This window comes from Ovis aries, chromosome 20, assembly GCF_016772045.2.
Source record: "Ovis aries strain OAR_USU_Benz2616 breed Rambouillet chromosome 20, ARS-UI_Ramb_v3.0, whole genome shotgun sequence".
Lineage (NCBI taxonomy): Eukaryota > Metazoa > Chordata > Mammalia > Artiodactyla > Bovidae > Ovis > Ovis aries.
The window spans coordinates 31,184,126-31,203,545 of record NC_056073.1 but is presented as its reverse complement, the minus strand read 5'-3'; the positions used below and the strand labels follow the sequence as shown (position 1 = coordinate 31,203,545).

Genomic DNA, 19,420 nt, shown 5'->3' with positions numbered 1-19,420 from the left:
TCAGAAGAGAAAAGCTAAGGTCTGCAACCTTGTCTCACCTAAACTCCTAATTAATGTTCTGTACAAGGAAGGAAACTATTAACAAATTCCAATTATGACACCTAATTAAGAAAGGCTGCTAACACCTGGCAGGGGGAAAGAATAGCTGCCTGAATAGAATATTATTAGGTAATATTGAGCTTTTTAAAATGTAAGCTCATACATGTGGGACATACTAAACTCATATACCTAATTAGAGCATGGAATGCGAACTACTGCAAAAACAATGAAATCTGAGAATGTGTCACACAAAGAGAATACCCCCTTCCTCTAGCCTGTCCAAGCTCTCATTCTTCATCCTTCATGCCTGGATTATAGCATCTAACTTCCAATTGCTTCCTTCCCTAGGTCTCTGATCCAAGCCAACCTAAGACACAACCAGGCTTTTTTTTTCGAATTTTTATTGGAATAGAGTTGACTTCCCTGTTGGTTTAGACAGTAAAGAATCTGTCTGCAATGCAGAAGACTGGGGTTTTATCCTTGGGTTGTGAAGATCCCCTGGAGAAGGGAATGGCTACCCACTCCAGTATTCTCACCTGGAGAATTACATGCATACAGGAGCCTAGTAGGATATAGTCCATGGGACTGCAAAGAGTTGGACACAACTGAGTGACTAACACTTCACTTTTCACAATGTTTTGTTAGTTTCAGATGCACAGCAAAGTGAATGAGTTATACACTTTTTTAGATTCTTTTCCCATACAGGCCATTAGAATACTGAGCAGAGATCCCTGTGCTATACAGTAGGTTCTTATTTATTATCTATTTTACATACAGTTCAGTTGCTCAGCTGTGTCCAACTCTTTGCAACCCCATGGACAGCAGCACACCAGGCCTCCCTATCCATCACCAACTCCCAGAGCTTACTCAAACTTATGTCAATTGGGTTGGTGATGCCATCCAAACATCTCATTCTCTCATTCCCCTTCTTCTGCCTTCAATATTCCCCAGCATCAGGGTCTTTTCAAATGAGTCAGCTCTTCACATCAGGTGGCCAAAGTGTTGGAGTTTCAGCTTCAACATCAGTCCTTTCAATGAACACTCAGGACTGATCTCCTTTAGGATAAACTGGTTGGATCTCCTTGCAGTCCAAGGGACCCTCAAGAGTCTTCTCCAACACCACAGTTCAAAAGCATCAATTGTTTGGTGCTCAGCTTTCTTTATAGTCCAACTCTCACATCCATACATGACTACTGGAAAAACTATAGCCTTGACTAGACGGACCTTTATTGGCAAAGTAACATCTCTGCTTTTTAATATGCTTCTAGGCTGGTCATAACTTTCCTTCCAAGGAGTAAGTGTCTTTTAATTTCATGGCTGCAATCACCATCTACAGTGACTTTGGAGCCCCCCAAAATAAAGTCTGACACTGTTCCCACCGTTTCTCCATCTATTTGCCATGAAGTGATGGGACCAGATGCCATGATCTTAGTTTTCTGAATATTAAGCTTTAAGCCAACTTGTTTACTCTCCTCTTTCACTTTCATCAAGAGGCTCTTTAGTTCTTCTTCACTTTCTGCCATAAGGGTGGTGTCATCTGCATATCTGAGGTTATTGATATTTCTCCTGGCAATCTTGATTTCAGCTTGTGCTTCATTCAGTCTAACATTTCTCAAGATGTACTCTGCATATAAATTAAATAAGCAGGGTGACAATATATAGCCCTGACGTACTCCTTTTCCTATATGGAACCAGTCTGTTGTTCCATGTCCAGTTCTAACTGTTGCTTCTTGACCTGCATGCAAATTTCTCAAGAGGCAGGTAAGTTGGTCTTGATGATGTATACCTGATGATGTATTCCCATCTCTTTCAGAATTTTCCACAATTTGTGGTGATCCACACAGTCAAAGGCTTTGGCATAGTCAATAAAGCAGAAATAGATGTTTTTCTGGAACTCTCTTGCTTTTTCCATGATCCAGCAGATGTTGGCAATTTGATCTCTGGTTCCTCTGCCTTTTCTAATTCCAGCTTGAACATCTGGAAGTTCACATATTGTTGAACCCTTGCTTGGAGAATTTTGACATGGAGGAGATGTTAGAATTACTACTGTGTGAGATGAGTGCAATTTGCAGTAGTTTGAGCATTCTTTGGCATTGCCGTTTTTGGGGATTGGAATGAAAACTGACCTTTCCCAGTCCTGTGGCCACTGATGAGTTTTCCAAATTTGCTAGCATATTGCTAGCATATCAATATGCTAGCATTTGCTAGAATATCAACACTTTCATAGCATCACCTTTTAGGATTTGAAATAGCTCAACTGGAATTCCATCACCTCCACTAGCTTTGTTCACAATGACGCCTCCTAAGGCCCACTTGACTTCACGTCCCAGGATGTCTGGTTCTAGGTGAGTGATCACACCATCATGATCAGCTGGATCATGAAAATCCCTTTTGTATACTTCCTCTGTGTATTCTTGCCACCTCTTCTTAATATCTTCTGCTTCTGTTAGGTCCATACCATTTCTGTCCTTTATTGAGCTCATCTTTGCATGAAATGCTCCCTTGGTATTTCTAATTTTCTTGAAGAGATCTCGTCTTTCCCATTCTATTGTTTTCCTCTTTTTCTTTGCACTGATCACTGAGGAAGGTTTTCTTATCTCTCCTTGCTATTCTTTGGAGCTCTCAACTTATATATAGTCATGTGTCTATTTCAACTCCAATCCAAATTTATCCCTCCCCTGCCAGGCTCTCTTGAAATCTCTTCTCCTCCATGTCCACCATTATGCTACTGATGACCTCACCCAGGGTCATGGTTTTAAATACCAGCTAATGGTGACCTCCTCCAGTTTATAGCTCTAACTGAGAGTACTTCTCTGAGCTGCTTGCATATACTTGAATGTATGTCTCCAGCTGGATGCCCAAATATGCCTCTCAAACCTAGCATATCCAGGACTGACCTTCTGACCTTCCCCTAAAGACCTGCTTCATTGGGGATCTTTCTCAACCCAGTGAATATGAATTCCACCTTTCAAGCTGCCCCTCCTTTGGGACTTATCTGAAATCCCATATCCTTTCTCAGTATTCTTCAGTATTCTAACACATCGTTCTGTTTCTTTGTCTCAGTGGTCAAGGAGATAATGCTGAATCTTATTTCAGATATTCATTTTTGCTGCTCCAATTACATTGTAAGCTCCTAAAAGCCTGTACCACCTTAATGATTTTTGAGTCTCTCACAGTGCCTTGCATGTTGTTAGACACATGGTAACTATTCAACATTTGTTGTTCTTTAGTCGCTCAGTCATATCCGACTCTCTTGTGACCCCGTGGACTATTGTCCGCTAGGCTCCTCTGTCCATGGGATTTCCCAGGCAAGAATACTGGAGTGGGTTGCCATTTCCTTCTCCAGGGGATCTTCCTTACCCAGGGATGGAACCTGTGTCTTCTGCACTGACGGTGGATTCTTTAGTGCTGAACCACTAGGGACACCCAATTATTCAACATACAATTCTTGACTTAGTAACCTGGGAGGGGGCTCTAAATCCTTTTTGAAAGTGTACATGACAACAATATTCAGACTTTTTAAAAATGAGAATGTTTTTAAGTAAACAAAGAAACAAAAGCACCTGTTAAGGAGTGATTTCCAAAAATATTGGTTAAAAAAAAAGTTGCAAATAATACATAGAATGTGGTCCTATTTGTCCCCCCCCCAAAAAAAAAATTGAGAGGTATATTAAAATGTTTAAAAATTTTCTGAAAGGATACAGTCTATGAATGGTAATTATCTCTACAATAAGGACAGGAGGGACTTTTCCTTTGTACTCTTTGCTCTGAACTACCTGCATATTTTTGACCTTGCACTCTATCTCAATTTATCAATTAACAATTGTTAAAAAAAATTCATGGACTGTAGTCGTACCTTGGACCTATTGTTTCTGGTAAGAAGTTATGATTAACCCAGTAATGGTTTTAAATGAATTTGCATTTACAATCACTATGGCATCTACTGGGGCTTCCCAGGTGGCCCAGCGGTAAAGAATCCACCTGCCAAGCAGGAGGCATGAGTTTGATCCTTGGGTTGGGAAGATCCCCTGGAGAAGAAAATGGCAACCTACTTCAGTATTCTTGGCTGGGAAATCCCATGGACAGAGGAGCCTGGGTGGGTTACAGTACATGGAGTCACAAAGACTCAGACACAACTTAACGACTAAAGCATCACTAGATGGCACCTATGTGGATCTTAAAAATTAAGATAAAGCTATTATTCAGTCTTAGGAGAATGCTGGGTATAAGTACAGACGCGGAGGGGTCTTTTGCCTAAGAGGGGGACCTGCTGGCCTACAGAATTTTAAAGAGTTTGTCAGTAAGTCATTGTGTTCCATTTCAAGAGACTTTATAGAACCTTTCATGTACTTAGTACTGAAAAATGTGGGGATGAAAATGGAATCTTTTTTTTTTTTTTTGAACTATTTGGCCTTGTTGGGTCTTACTTGCAGTATGAGGGATCTAGCTGCAGCATGGAAACTCTTAGTTGTGGCATGTGGGATCTAGTTCCCTGACCAGGGATTGAACCTGGGCCCCTTGCATTGGGAACATGGGAGTCTTAGCCACTGGACCACCGGAGAAGTCCCCAGAATGGAATCCTGTCCCCACTGCCACCCCCATGAACCACCAAAGCCCTCCATGAGCAACTTGTACCATGAGCAAATGTCCACAAAGGTCAGAGGGAAACGCACATAAATAGATTTTTTTTTTTTTTTTTTGCTTTCTCACAGAAAGAAGGGCAATCAGAAAAAGTAAATACCACATCTCTGGCATAATCTATGGTGCCAGATGTTTTCTTTCATAACCAAAAATAAAGCATGTACCACATTAACCATGAGATGTCCAGAGCCAGTAAAGCTAAGAGCCTGGTTTATGCAAAGAGTTCTTGTGACAGATAAGCTTGGATTCAAATCTTGCTACTTTCTTAGACAAATTAATCCTGCTAAATTCCAGTTCCCTGCCTGTATGGCATGCAACTATTTCTTCTAAGAATGTGGTGATGATTAAATGAAATTAAAATATGAAGTGTTGGCTAAAATTAAGAAACCCTTATGTCCCCTGCCTGCCACAGAAATTGCCAAACATTCAAAATTCACCAAATGTACTTTCTTGAGTTAGTACAGACCTATTTACAAACAACTTTCTCAGTTACTGAGACCATGAATTACTAGGAGCTTACTCCTCCCTCTCTCTTACAAACTGGTCATTTTCTGAGATCTTTTCGTAATTGAGTTTGGGGAGGAAGAAAATCCTGATAAATTCATATAACCAGATTAGCAACCATTCTACCTTTTCAAGATGGCTTCTGTGTTTTAATAAATTTTGTAATACACATTTGTGATGCCAAGGTTTGGGGAGAATGGGATTTCAAATTCACTTCAAATAGTAAAAATAAACTTGATTTAGAGAGTGAGGATGTTATGCCCAGAGTCCGAGTTCCCAAAACTGAGAGAATAAGACGTCCACAGCAATGCAAAAACATGAAGGGGTTTTATTTCTAGCTCGAGCTAGGGCTCCCGCCACATTCAACACAGTGGAGGGGAGCAAGGAGCCCTGAGCCCAGATTTACAGCAGTATTTATAGGTTTTAGAACAGAGAGTTGGCAAGGGCTGATTGGCTGCAGGAGTTTCCTAGTATTTACTAATTGGCTAATCTTTATAGGCTGTAGGGGTTTCCTGGTATTTACTAATTGGCTATTGGCTGCAGGGGGCTGTCTTTTACGTCCTGATAAACTCAAACCAGGTTATGGGGAGTATGCTGATTAGACAAGTCCTGGCATCCGTGGGGATGACCTCACTGGGCAATGACTCAGCTTTTCCCGTGAGTCCTACCTTAGTCCCTGAAGCCTATCATGGTGTTTGTTAGGTCCCAACAAGGAAAGATGAAGAAAGGACTTATGTGCTTTTAATGTAAAAATCTGTTAGATTTATCCTCAGATTATCTCACTGCTTCTTCTTCCCTGTACAGCCTCCTCATAAGGATATATTTAGAAATATCCTACACCACCAAAATGTTGCTAAGTCACAAAATCCACTCCTAGTACAACTTAGATATGTAAAAAAATGTGTCTCCTCTACCTTGCCTAAACCAATCTGGTCTTTCCCATTTTAATTTTTAATCCTATCTTGTTTAAAGCTTAGTCTGATCTAATAAATTTAAACAGCCTCTTTGAGTAAGGAAGAGCTCAGCATCTTAGACGTCTCAGCCAGACCCTTCTCTAAAAATGACATCAAGGTGGGTAAGGAGAGAAGAGTGGCCCTGAGAACCTCATGGTGAAGAGGAGGAGTCCAGGTCCCTGGATACACTGCTCTGGTTTCCAGGGTGATGCCTCCTGACCACACAGTTGCTGCTACCTTGCTGATGCTCATGGTTGAAGCCATCCTTTAATTTCTGCTGAATGCATACCACTAATTCTCTGCCACACCCTCCTTCCAGCTTGCTGATTCAGTGACCCACCCCTATCCTCTGACCCATATCATCTCATACTCAGCTGGCTCCATGGAAGGCCTTCTGGTCCTTGAGTCAGCATCCAAATCCTTGGGATCTCAGAGTGTCCGGGCAAAGCGAAGCCATAGCAACTCTCTACACGCAGTGTTGTCCTTCCGTAGCCAGTGCCCTTCTCCCTCCAGAACCCCTTTCCAGTAGTGAGCTCACACATCTGTCTACTTCCCTCTCATCTCTGCCTCACTGTCTCTCTTCCTTCCTACAGTCCTCTGAGGCTTATAGAGGGAGACTTTCTCCTGTATCATATCCTCCTCAGCTACTTTTGCCTTCATGGAAAAAATATTTCTTCTGTCCTCTGTAGGGAGAGACCCTATGAGTCAGCCTCAGCCAATTTAATATATAATCAGAAGAACAAACTAGCAAAGCGCTTCAAAGACTTTCAAAATAAATTCCCATTACACGTATTTCTTACAGTCCTTTCCCCTTCTGCATTCCAGATGAAGATCTTTGACAAAAATAAAGATGGCCGGTTGGATCTTAATGACTTGGCAAGGTGAGTAGCATGGAAGTGGTGTCAAAGATTCAGAAACACATTCCTAGGAGTTTAAAGACAGCACACTATCCTTTCTGAAAGGTGAGACTTGACCTCCCAGGACCAGTGAATATCTTATGTTCCACGGCAAAGATAATTAAGGTTGCAGATAGAATTAATATTGCTAAGTAACAGACCTTAAAATAGACTCTTCTGAAACATCTGGGTGGATGCAATATGATAACAGGGGTCCTTTAAACATGGAAGGAGGAGGCAGAAGATCAGAATCACAGAGAAATTTGTTATATTGCTGTCTTGAAGTAGAGGAAGGGGCCATAAAAGAATGCAGGTAGCTTCTAGAAGCTGAAAAACGCTAGAAAACAGATTCTCCCCTAAAACCTCCATAAGGAATACAACCCTGTTAACACCGTGAAACACCAGTGAAGTCCATTTCAGATTTCTGAGTTCCAGTACTATAAGATATTAATTTGTGTTGTTTTAAGCTACTACGTTTATGGTAATTTGTTACAGCAGCAATAAGGAACAGATTCAATGACAAAAAATTCCTAAAATATTTATTCATGGGAATCTTCTTTCTCTATCCCTAATTCTGAACGGAAGCCCTATTACTCTATATAGAAGCTCCTTTCCAAAGGAAAAAATGTCTAAAAACTCTAAAATATGATGTCAACAAATAGATGAGAATAGTATTTCTTGCCGAGTCCCAGAATGGTCTGCCCTCTATTTGGCTTAATTTAATTCTCTCTACCCTGGACACCCAGAGAAGCAAAATTTTCCAAACTGTTATATTTTTTCCCTTTCCCTATATATACACCCATTATTATAAATATAACATAAATGCAAGGTTTTAGTCTTTTAAAACTGACTCAATTCCACTGAAGTACAATTGAAATTATGCAGAAAAGAGAAATAGGTAACTTTTATTGAAGATAACTTATATACTATATAATTCACACTTTAAAAGAGTGTAAAATTCAGTATATTTTAGTGTATTCATAAGGTTGCTCAACCATCACTACTACTAATTCCAGAACATTTTCACTAAGGCAGAAAGATATTGCATAACATTAAGAATTATTATCTCCTCCCTTCTCCCGCCAGTCCCTGGCAACCACTAATCTACTTTTTGTTCCTATATATTTGTTCTGGGCATTTCATATAAATGGAATCATACAATATGTGGTCTTTAGTGTCTTGCTATTTCACTTAGCATAAGGTTTTCAAGGATCATCCATGCTGTAGCATATATCGATATTTCCTTTTTCTACCTGAATAATATTTCATTGTATGTGTATACTGTTTTGTTCATATGTTCATTGGTTGATGACCATGCAGGTTATTTCTTCTACTACTAAGCTATTATGAATAATGAGGCTATGGACACCTTTGTACATGTTTCTGTGTGACCATAAGTATTTGATTCTCTTGGTTATATACCTGGGAGTGGAATTCAGGATTCATATAGTAGTTCTGTGCTTACTTTTCTGAAAAACCGCTAAACAGCTTTCCAAAGTGGACATGCCATTTTACATTCCCACCAATACTGTACGAAGGTTTGGTTCTAATTTCTCCATATTCTAACCAGCATTTATTGTTGGCATCATCCTAGTGGGTGTGTTCCTCACCGTAATTTTGATTTGTATTTCCCTGATGACTAATGATTTTGTACATATTTTCATGGCTATCTGTACATCTTCTTTGGAGAAATGTCCATTCACATCGTTTGCCTACTTTAAAATTGGGTTAATTTTTCTTTTACTGGAAATTAAAATATGTAGCAATATGTGGCAATTCTTTGTAGCATATGTAGCAATATATATATAGCATATGTAGCAATTCTTTACATATGCTGGATACTAGATTGTTATCAGATACATGATTAGCAAACTCTCTGCCCCCATTGTATACTTTCCCTTTTTACTTTCTTGACTATATCCTTGGAAGAACAAAAGTTTTTGATTTTGATGAGGCCTAATTTATCTAATTGACACTTTTGAATTGTGGTGTTGGAGAAGACTCTTGAGAGTCCCTTGGACTGCAAGGCAATCCAATCAGTCCATCTTAAAGGAGATCAGTCCTGGGTGTTCACTGGTAGGACTGATTTTGAAACTGAAACTGCAAATACTTTGGCCACCTGATGTGAAGAGCTGACTCATTTGAAAAGACCCTGATGCTGGGAAAGATTGGCGGTGGGAGAAGGGGACGACAGAGGATGAGATGGTTGGATGGCATCACCAACTCAATGGACATGGGTTTGGGTGGACTCCAGGAGTTGGTGATGGACAGGGAGGCCTGGCGTGCTGTGGTTCATGGGATCACAAAGAGTTGGATACGACTTAGTGACTGAACTGAATTTATCTAATTTAACAGAATTTTGTTTTGGTTGCTTATGTTCTAGGTGTCATATATAGGAAACCCCTGCCAAAATCTAAGCTTCTGAAGATTTATCCTTATGTTTTTTCCTAAGAGTTTTATTATTTAAGTTTTTACTTTTAGGCCTTTGATACCTTTTGGGTTAATTTTTATATATGGTATGAAGTAGGAGTCTATGTGGATATCCATCTGCCACAACACCATTTCTTTAAAGACTATTCTTTCTCCATTCAATGGCCTTGGCAAAAATCAATTGACCATAAATGTATGGGTGTATTGTTAGACTGTCTTTTCTATTCCACTGATCCATGTGTCTATCCCTACGATAGTGCTACATCTTCTGTTGTACACTCCACCTTATCTTGATTACTGTTGCTTCGAGTAAATCTTTAAATCAGGAATGATTTTCAAAGGTTTGTTCAAGATAGTTACGGGTATTCTAAATCCCTTGAACTTCTGCATGAATTGTAAAATCTGATTATCAATTTCTGCAAAAAAAAAAAAAAGGCAACTGGGATTTTTATAGTAATTGTGTTGGATATACAGATAAATTTGAGGCATATTGCCATCCTAATAATATTAAGTCTAATTCCTGATCACGGATGTCCTTCAATAATATTTCACTTCAGTCGCTCAGTCATGTTTGACTCTTTGCAACCCCATGGACTGCAGCACACCAGGCCTCCCTGTCCATCACCAACTCCCAGAGTTTACTCAGACTCATGTCCATTGAGTCTGTGATGCCATCCAATCATCTCATCCTCTGTTATCCTCTCCTCCTCCTGCCTTCAGTCTTTCCCAGCATCAGGGTCTTTTCCAATGAGTCAGTTCTTCACATCAGGTAGTCAAAGTATTGGAGTTTCAGCTTCAACATCAGTCCTTCCAATGAATATTCAGGACTGATTTCCTTTAGAATGAACTGGTTAGATCTCCTTGCAGTCCGAGGGATTCTCAAGAGTCTTCTCCAACACCACAGGTCAAAAGCATCAATTCTTTGGTGCCCAGCTTTCTTTGTAGTCCAATTTACATGCATACATGACTACTGGAAAAACCATAGCTTCGACTACATAGACCTTTGCTGTCGAAGTAATGCCTTTGCTTTTTAATATGCTGTCTAGGTTGGTCATAAGTTTTCTTCCAAGGAGCAAGCGTCTTTTAATTTCATGGCTGCAATAATATTTAGGTCATCTTTGAAAACTATAGATCAATGTTGGAAAAAATCACTCTCTAAGTCTTAGGGTCTCATACTTTCCCCTAAGAATTTTATTCTTTTTGATACTATTATAAATGGAATGGTATTCTTGCCTTCTTTTTTGGATTGGCCATTACTAATATATAGAAAAACTGAATTTTGCATATGACCTTGTACCTGCAACCTTGCTGGAATTTTTAAATGTCTATGGTGACTACTAATTCCTGTGAAAGTCTTTCCCTTTTTAAATTTTTGTACTGTATAAATTCCTGTTTTCCAAGCACATATCCTATTATGCAGAATATAACTTGGAAATTGCCTGTCCTTTCCTCACACTTGAATTACACATTTTACTTCTAATTGAGAGCTGAAAGATCATCCCATGGATTACATTTTTTGTTTTTGGGTTTTTTTCCTGTTTAGGATTCTGGCTCTTCAGGAAAACTTCCTTCTCCAATTTAAAATGGATGTAAGTAGTGACACTTCTCTAGATGGGTTTGTATCATTCATATTTCTCCACAGATTTCAGTGGGAGGGAAGATGGGCATTTAATTCTCTTGCCTTCAGTTTATTTAGAGACTGACAAAGCTCAGTGCTGGAATTAAGGGATTAAGCATTGTTGACTAAAAGTTTATAAAAGTTGCCTAAGACCCTGGAGGAATGGTACAACGGAAGTTTCACATTACTGACTGACATACTACTTTCTCCATACGCAGGCTTGTTCCTCTGAAGAAAGAAAAAGGGACTTTGAGAAAATCTTTGCTCACTATGATGTTGTAAGTGTGCTTTTTTGATATACTATGCTGGCCATCTTTAGGTAGGAAGCTTGTTTAGTCCCTATGTGTTGTCATCCAATCACAGACCCTAACCTTATGTAATGAACAGCAATCACACATGTATGTTGCTATGTCAAGGCACCCTTAGCTTCTCTATAATAAACCTTCTGAGAATTAAGTAAAAATAGACATAGAAGTATTGATGGAGAAGAAAATAAAGTCTTTTTTTTTTTTTTTCCTGTGCCTTATAGCCAAACTAAAAAAGTTTCTCCCTCTTGGTCTCTATATTAGTATGCTCAAATACAAAAGCAAATAGTCATACAAAAAAACTACACCCAATCTAAAGAAATAGCGGGAAAGTGAATTCATGTTTGTAAAGCTCTTAGAGGAATTCCTGGCATATAGCAATTACTGTAGTAGTGTCTGGTAAAACACACTAAGGAAATGGATTTTTTAAAAAAATGATATGTTAAAGGGTCAGGATTAAAAAAAATCTTGAAGAAAATGGATGACTTGTCATAACTGAAACTTTAGACAAGAAACTGAAATATTTAAATATGTATTGTACTTTTACAGGTATTCTTATAAAATGGGTAAAAATATTTTATACATGAACCATATTCTAATTCTAATATGCTCACTCAATCTAGTACCTCTTGAATTTAAAATGTTTTGAAAATAATTAAATCATTGCTAAATCATAAAGCAAAATCTTAAAATGGCAATATGGCCTGCAAAGGGTCAATGAATGTGTAATTAGCACGAGTCTGAACTGAGTCCTGGTATTTGGGAAGTAAATAAAGTTGGTATAGTCTTTAATGCTATTTGTCACAGTAAGGAACTCAAAACTACTGCTTCCATCAAAACTATTCCAAACCATGCCATTGATTATATGAGGGGAGTTACTTAGAGTGAATTCTTTTGATTTATGTGGAGCATGCATGTCCTACACAGCGAACATGTTAGAACATGCCATTTCCAAACTTGTTTGCAGTCACAAAAGAATACGGATTTGGTCTACTTGTGTAATTTATTCTTTAAGCTTTTTGACTTAAGAAAGTTATATTTGGCTGATTGGATCTTTCATCTTTCAGAGTAAAACTGGAGCCCTAGAAGGCCCAGAAGTGGATGGGTTTGTCAAAGACATGATGGAGCTTGTCCAGGTGACTTCATGAGACCGGGTAGATAGATCATTCTCATCAGGAATTGGGCCTGCTGTTTTGATTCCATCGTTTATTTGGGGGGAATCAGTAGGGCCAAAGAGTAATGATGCAGAAAATCTAGGGATGCAGCCTATTTAACAAACTTTGATCATTTGTGCATGTGTGCTAAGCCTCTTCAGTCGTGTCTGACTCTTTACAACCCTATGGACTGCAGCCTGCTGTCCATGGGATTCTCCTGGCAAGAACACTGGAGTGGGTTGCCATGCTCTCCTCTAGGGGATCTTCCTGATCCAGGGGTCGAACCTGTGTCTCTTATGTCTCCTGCACTGGCAGGCAGATTCTTTACCACTAGCACCACCTGGGAAGCCCTTGAGCATTTGTGAAACCCAACAAATCTCTCCACTCTTGAGATCATTTGTAGTTCCAATTAGGTGAAGCCCCCATAGGAGCTTCTTGTTACCATTATTTAAAAGTTATCCATTTTACCAAAGGAGCACCTTGCTATTTTATTTTTTGATTAAAGAAAGTCTTCCTCCTATGGACTTGGTTACTAGAATAACTAAAACGTTTAATTTCATGTAATAAATTCCATACTTGGGATTTTCTTTTTTTTTTTTTTAAACACCAAGGGGCTGCTCCTGTTTGACCATTTCCAATTTCCCTTGATTCATGGACCCAGCATTCCAGGTTCCCATGCTATACTGCTGCTTACAGCATCGGACTTTATTTTCATCATCGGTCACATCCACAACTGGGCGCTGTTTTCTCTTTGGCTCCATCTCTTCATTCTTTTTGGAGTTATTCCTCCACTCTTCTCCAGCAGCATATTGGGCACCTACCTATCTGCGGAGTTCATTTTTCAGTGTCCTATCTTTTTGCCCTTTCATACTGTTCATGGGGTTCTCAAGGCAAGAATACTGAAGTGGTTTGCCATTCCCTTCTCCAGTGGACCACATTTTGTCAGAAGACTCCACCATGACCCGTCCATCTTAGGTGGCCCTACACAGCATGGCTCATAGTTTCATTGATTTAGACAAGGCTGTGGTGCATGTGATCAGTTGATTAGTTTTCTGTGATTGTGGTTTTCATTCTGTCTGCCCTCTGATGGATAAGAAAAGGCTTATGGAAGCTTCCTGATGGGAGAGACTGACTGGGGGGGAAACTGGGTCTTGTTCTGATGGGCAGGGCCATGCTTAGTCAATCATTAATTCAATTTTCTGTTGATGGGCGGGGTTGTGTTGCCTCCTGTTGTTTGACCTGAGACCTGAGACTATGGTGGAGGTCATGAAGATAATGGCGACCTCCTTCAAAATGTCCCGCGCACACATCGCTGAACTCAGTGCCCCCAACCCTGCAGCAGGCTGCTCTAACACCTAGCCTAAGATGGCTATTTTATTTAGGAAGGCACTGCAGTGGTTGGGATTTATGTAATTTAGATCATATCTGCATCGCAGAGCTGTTCCATGTAGGGTAAACAATGTTTGAAAAAGCAATCTCCTCTGAGATCCTGATGAACTGTACTGACTAGCTGCATGATCCAGGAAAAATCCAGATATTTTCAATTCTTATGTGGGTGTTTTTCTATGGGACTGTGTAGCCACTGAATTTAGTAGTTTCATATCCTTCAGTTCAGTTACCCAGTTGTGTCCGACTCTTTGTGACCTTAGGGATAATATCATTAGGGATTGCTTTTGAGGTTTGTATAGGACACAAGGGTCATTTTTTGATTGGCTTTGATGGCAATAAGTTAGAGTAGCAACAATTATTAACTCTTTTTGAAGTCTCAGACCATGTTGAAAATCTGATTAGAATTATGGGGTTTTGCAGTGGAAAAATGCCCAGATACTGATTTCGGCATAAATCTCCAGGAAGTTTACATATTGTAGTTAAGCAGGTATGGATGAGACATTTCTTTTATTTCTGAGGTCTAATGAGGATAACTCCTAACTCTTATTAATCCCACTCAACTGGCCCCTTGCCCCTTCTTTGTCTCCTTCACATGTTGCTCCTGTCGGAGATTTCACCAGTGTTTGCACAGTCAGAACAGTTGCTGGGTGTTGGTGTGGTGTTGCCTTTTACAGGCTGATTGCTAAGGGAAAAATCCCATTTCACTCATTATCTATGTAACACCAGAATGATTTCTGTCATAGAAAGTGAGCAGTTTATCTATGGGACATTAAAGCTGCACAGCAGAAGGCCTTGTCTAACTAGAGTTTTAATTTGCTTTTGCTAGAATAAATGGGATTGGGAACCTGTTTTCCAGAGCTGTGTGGCTGCCTCTCTGTAGTGGAGCCAGGGCTCCTAACTGCCTGCCGAGCCTAGAGGCTTCAGATCCTTACAGACTCTTTCAATTGTCTTTCAACCATCTCTGGGTTTGGCAATGGCTTCCAAAGGTTAATGCGAGACCATGGAAGTAAAATCTAAACCAGCAACAGAGCAGAGAAGATAATTTTCTAGAGAAAATTAAAGGAAAAAATTTGAGACCATCTAAAAACCTGGGCTGGAAGCAGAAGTCTGTGTCACTTTTTAATGGACTCATAGCGCCTCTATGTGAAATCAAAAGCTCCCCATCATTTCTGTCCTTGCCACTCTATTTCTGTGGGGCTATTGGAACTTCTCCATGTTAGTACCAGACAGCTTGAGACAGCTGGTGTCTAAGGACTGAGTCAGACTGTGGTCTGTAATACAAATCAGTTTATAGGAGCTGATCTCTTGAGCTACAAAGTATGTACACAGTAATTAGTTACTAATGTTCTCTCCTGAAGCAAGATGATTGAAGGTGTCTATCTTTATTGGATCTTTCTAGTCTTCCATGTTGCTTAAAAAAATATTCACCGCACAATTTGAAAGATGTAGTCCATTATGACCATTGGGTCATTGAGACCCTGACATTGAGACCACTGAGATCTGATATTTCTCAGCTTCATTAGCTACAGCCATCTCCTGTGGATTTTATTTTCATTTTATAAGAAAGGGCCACAAGGCAATTAAGCCAATATCTGTAACTTATTTTAAAAGCAATTTTCAGAGCATGCCATGGAGTTAGCAGGGGGTTGGCTCAACTTCTAAACATACAATTCTAGACAGAATCCCTGATGTTTACAATAATCCTGAAATGGCAACCCACTCCCATATTCTTGCCTGGAAAATCCCATGGACAGAGGAGCCTGGCAGGCTATAGTTCATGGAGTTGCAAAGAGTTGGACATGACTTGAGCACACTTATTTTATAGCTTTTTAATTCTTGTACAGTCATGTATGATGCATAGGTTGAATTTGTGTTAAAAGGATTATTTGATTACCAGATCACCCTTTTCTTTAACCTCTGGAAAATAGTACCCAAGCCTGTTCTCCATCGATGCGTTGAGACAGCAAGTCCCTGAGGGAGCTGACACCATAATTTCTGCATATGAATTTTTAAAAGACTATAGGTCACTTAGCACAGCAAGACAATCAACACCAACAAAACAATCTACATCCTAAACTAGAAAGTGGGAAGGCAAGATATTGAAGATTCTAAGCACCCACCAAGAAGTAGACATGTGAACAATAATGTTAGAAGCCATATAAAAGGGACGCCAGAGATGACCAAGGTGTCTGCCTGGAGACGACGAGAGCTCCTGCCCCCAGGTCTCAACAGTTTATTCTCTTCCCTGCTAGATATACCATCTGCTTTTCTGTTGTTGACAAGAAGATGGTTGGCAAGAGGGGATGCATAGAGACCTTAGAAGGTGAAACTGAATGTGTTTATATTGGCAACTTGTTATTAAAACAGAGGCCCTCAGTGGTTTCAAATGATTTGTCTTCTGTGATCCAAGCATTTATGAGCAGTGTCATTCAGTTCTCCTGACTCCTAGTAAGTTATCAAGCATTAGAAACAACTCAAAAGGTCCAAAGAAACTTCCTTTGCATACACCCACATTCATACCCACAAATGCCTCCCCAACACATACTTCCACACATGCAAAAATATTTCAACTCACTTAAAGGAATAATTCTTTTGCAGGAAACATGTTAAGGAGGGAAAAAGCACTTAGAATAGTCTGGTTATTGCATAAATATCTTAGCAAATTAATTTTTGCTAATATGTAAATGATTACCACTTGAGTCTTTTCAAAAGAGTGCTAAAAGGATCCTAAGACATGGTGTCACTTGCTGCAGAAAGGGTTGTAGCCAAAGTGGTTTGAGGATACTGAAGACCAAACACCCTTGCCTTGTAACTGTGCAGCAAACGAGCCTTTAATACGGAGCCACAGAGGGTAGCTTGCTGTTTTCAGAACTTCTAGGCCACATTCCCTGGGGCCACTTCTACACCTGCTTGGCACTGATACCCAGGGAGCTCTACTCAACAAAGAGAACCTACAGACAATAGGTTATGCCTTAGCCTCTTTGTCCAATCGCTCAAGAGATTCTTGGCAGAGAAATGAAGTCTATCAAGTTTAGCTTCTGGCCCCCAATTTCCCCTTCCTGATTCCCCCAGAATCTTGCCCCACTCTGGTGTGTTTTCTTCTTGCTCTCTGCCATCTGGCTCCCAGTTTTTGCTGTTCTTTCCCCTTCTCTGTTAAAACCTTCTATCAGGGTAGATCTGGTGTCAGTCATTTACCCTGTGGGACAGTGCCAATTAGCTTGTCTTAACATGGCTGTCTAGTTGTAGAATGAAAGGTTTTGTTTCCTATTGCAGGTTTCCTAGAGCTTTCTTTGGAAGTGAGGAAACCTAGGGGTGAGGTTAGGTGATGGGAAATGTTTCTGAGAGTTCCTGAAACTCTGCAAACTGCTGCCTGCACTCTTTACTCATAACTAGTCCACTAATTGAAGGGTTTGAAAATCAAAGGGTTTGGAAATCTGATTAGTTGGTTTTTCCATTCTCTTCAGACACTGACTTTCAAATTTAGATTCATCACCATTCGTATGGCTTTCATTAGGCCAGCCATTCCCCACAAGGTCAGTGAGAACTGGTGACATGAGTACTTAACTGGGGACAAAAGACTTGGGATCAAAAATGTTCCTGCAACTTCTGGCATGGCAAGATGTCTCAGTTCTTCTAAGCCTGTGTTCTAATCTGTAAACAAGGAGTAATCATTTACCTCTCAGAGTTATTGTAAGGGTTAAATAAAATAACCTAGGAAGAATCATTGAGTTCCATCCACCATTGTTCACTTTTGCAGGCCTTTGAGTTTAGAACATTTTCCTAGCTGACTTGCATCCCAATTCCTTCTTAGCCCCTGAAATATTCCTTGGAATAAATCTGATGGGGGCTATCTGGCTCAACAACATAATTCTTTAGATTTTAATTCATTGTTACCCTTTTAAAAACTAGAGGGAGATTTCAGTATCTCCGCAGGGAGTTAATAAATGCGCCTTCTCTCATCATTGTAGTGAGACAGAATTTTGGTAACCATCTTCTGCTCTAAGGCAAAATATCTTTATTGTGGTTGTGAAAAAGGCAGGTTTTCTGTACAAACTGCAGAGAAGTGATGTAGGAACAGACATTCTCTGACCTGAAGGGACAGGATGAAAATTGAACCTGGTAGCAGAAAACTAGTCCTTGGCGGGATGAAGAGAGGGAATCCTCCCTGGAGGCCTGTCTTCAGGGAGGCGCTCCCAGAAGCCTGGGTGGCCCCTAAGTTTAGTAGACAGGGAGTGGGGGCAGGGCAGCATGAAAGGGTGGGACCACCACTGACTTGCCTACTGACATGTTATTTTTTGTTGTCCTCAGCCCAACATCAGAGGGGTGGACCTTGATAAGTTTCGCGAGATTCTTTTGCGCCACTGCGATGTGAACAAGGATGGAAAAATTCAGAAGTCTGAACTGGCTTTGTGTCTTGGGCTGAAAATCAACCCCTAATCCTCAGACCACTTCATCTTTTGTTCTTAGTATGTTTCTGAGCTCCTGCTGGTAAAATTCTATCTGTTCTTTGCTATCGGGGACAGTAGGCAAACTTTCTAACAAATGGTGTGGCATTCTTAGGCAAGGAGGGGGACTGGAGGGTCTTTGTTTGAATGGCATGGTGTTTCCCTGCCTTTACTGGAAGCCCCCCATGCAGAGTTTGTGTTATTTTCCCTTTGACCCTGGCCTTTCCTGTCCCCCTAAGGACTCAGCTGACCTCCAGGGTCTGCCTGGCTTGTCCTCCGCCTGTCTGAGGAGGTGGGGGCAGCTGAGTCCATCTGTCTGTCCTCTTCCTGTGGGCTTTCTACTCAACAGTATGAGGCACCTATGGCAGTCTCGTGACTTCTACAAATAGATTCTGAAGTGGAAATAAACCTGCAGCTGGAAACAAAGGTGCAGAAATAACTTATTGTGTTGTGACCATTGGAGGGTTCTACCTGATGGCTGGAAGGAGGAACCAGTTCTCTAACTTGGGGTGGGGGAGGGGAGAAGATCCTGATGGGAGCCACACCACCAATCCTTCCATCGTTCTCAGGTGCCCAAATGAGTTTCAGTCAACAGTAGGATTTGACAATAATCACCCCCATCTCACTGCATGGGGAAGACCTGAACACTCATCCCAACACCCAATTGAAAAATGGGCAGAGGACCTTGATAGACATTTCTCCAAAGAAGACAAACAGATGGCCAGTAGGCACATGAAAAGATGCTCAATGTCACTAATTATTAGAGACATGCAAAATAAAACTACAATGAGGTACTGTCTCACACCAGTCCAGACTGGCCATAATTAGAACCGACAAACAAATGCGGGAGAGGGTGCAGAGAAAAGGGAACCCTCCTTTACTGTTGGTGGGAACGTAAGTTGGTACAGCCACTATGGGAAATAGTATAGAGGTTGGTTAGAAAACTAAAAATAGAATTGCCATATGATCCAGCTCCCACACCTGGGAATATGTTCGGACAAAACTATAATTCAAAAAGATACATCACCCTTATGTTCACAGCAGCA

At 40.4% G+C, this 19,420-nt stretch overlaps 1 protein-coding gene across 4 annotated transcripts in view; it reads left to right on the top strand.

Moving 5' to 3' along the window:
* Positions 1–18,800, top strand: part of SCGN (secretagogin, EF-hand calcium binding protein) — a 51,412-nt gene extending 32,612 nt beyond the window's left edge. For 3 of the 4 annotated variants that reach the window (XM_042236873.2, XM_012101158.5, XM_004019094.6), the window contains 5 exons: positions 6,963–7,018; positions 11,007–11,052; positions 11,300–11,359; positions 12,454–12,522; positions 18,238–18,800. In XM_042236873.2, the coding sequence (XP_042092807.1) occupies positions 6,963–7,018; positions 11,007–11,052; positions 11,300–11,359; positions 12,454–12,522; positions 18,238–18,366 (360 nt within the window). In that variant the 3' untranslated portion in view covers positions 18,367–18,800. Of the gene's footprint in view, positions 1–6,962; positions 7,019–11,006; positions 11,053–11,299; positions 11,360–12,453; positions 12,541–18,237 lie in introns of all 4 variants that reach the window. The other variant, XM_012101160.5, reaches the window with a different exon arrangement.
* Positions 18,801–19,420: the final 620 nt, after the last annotated feature.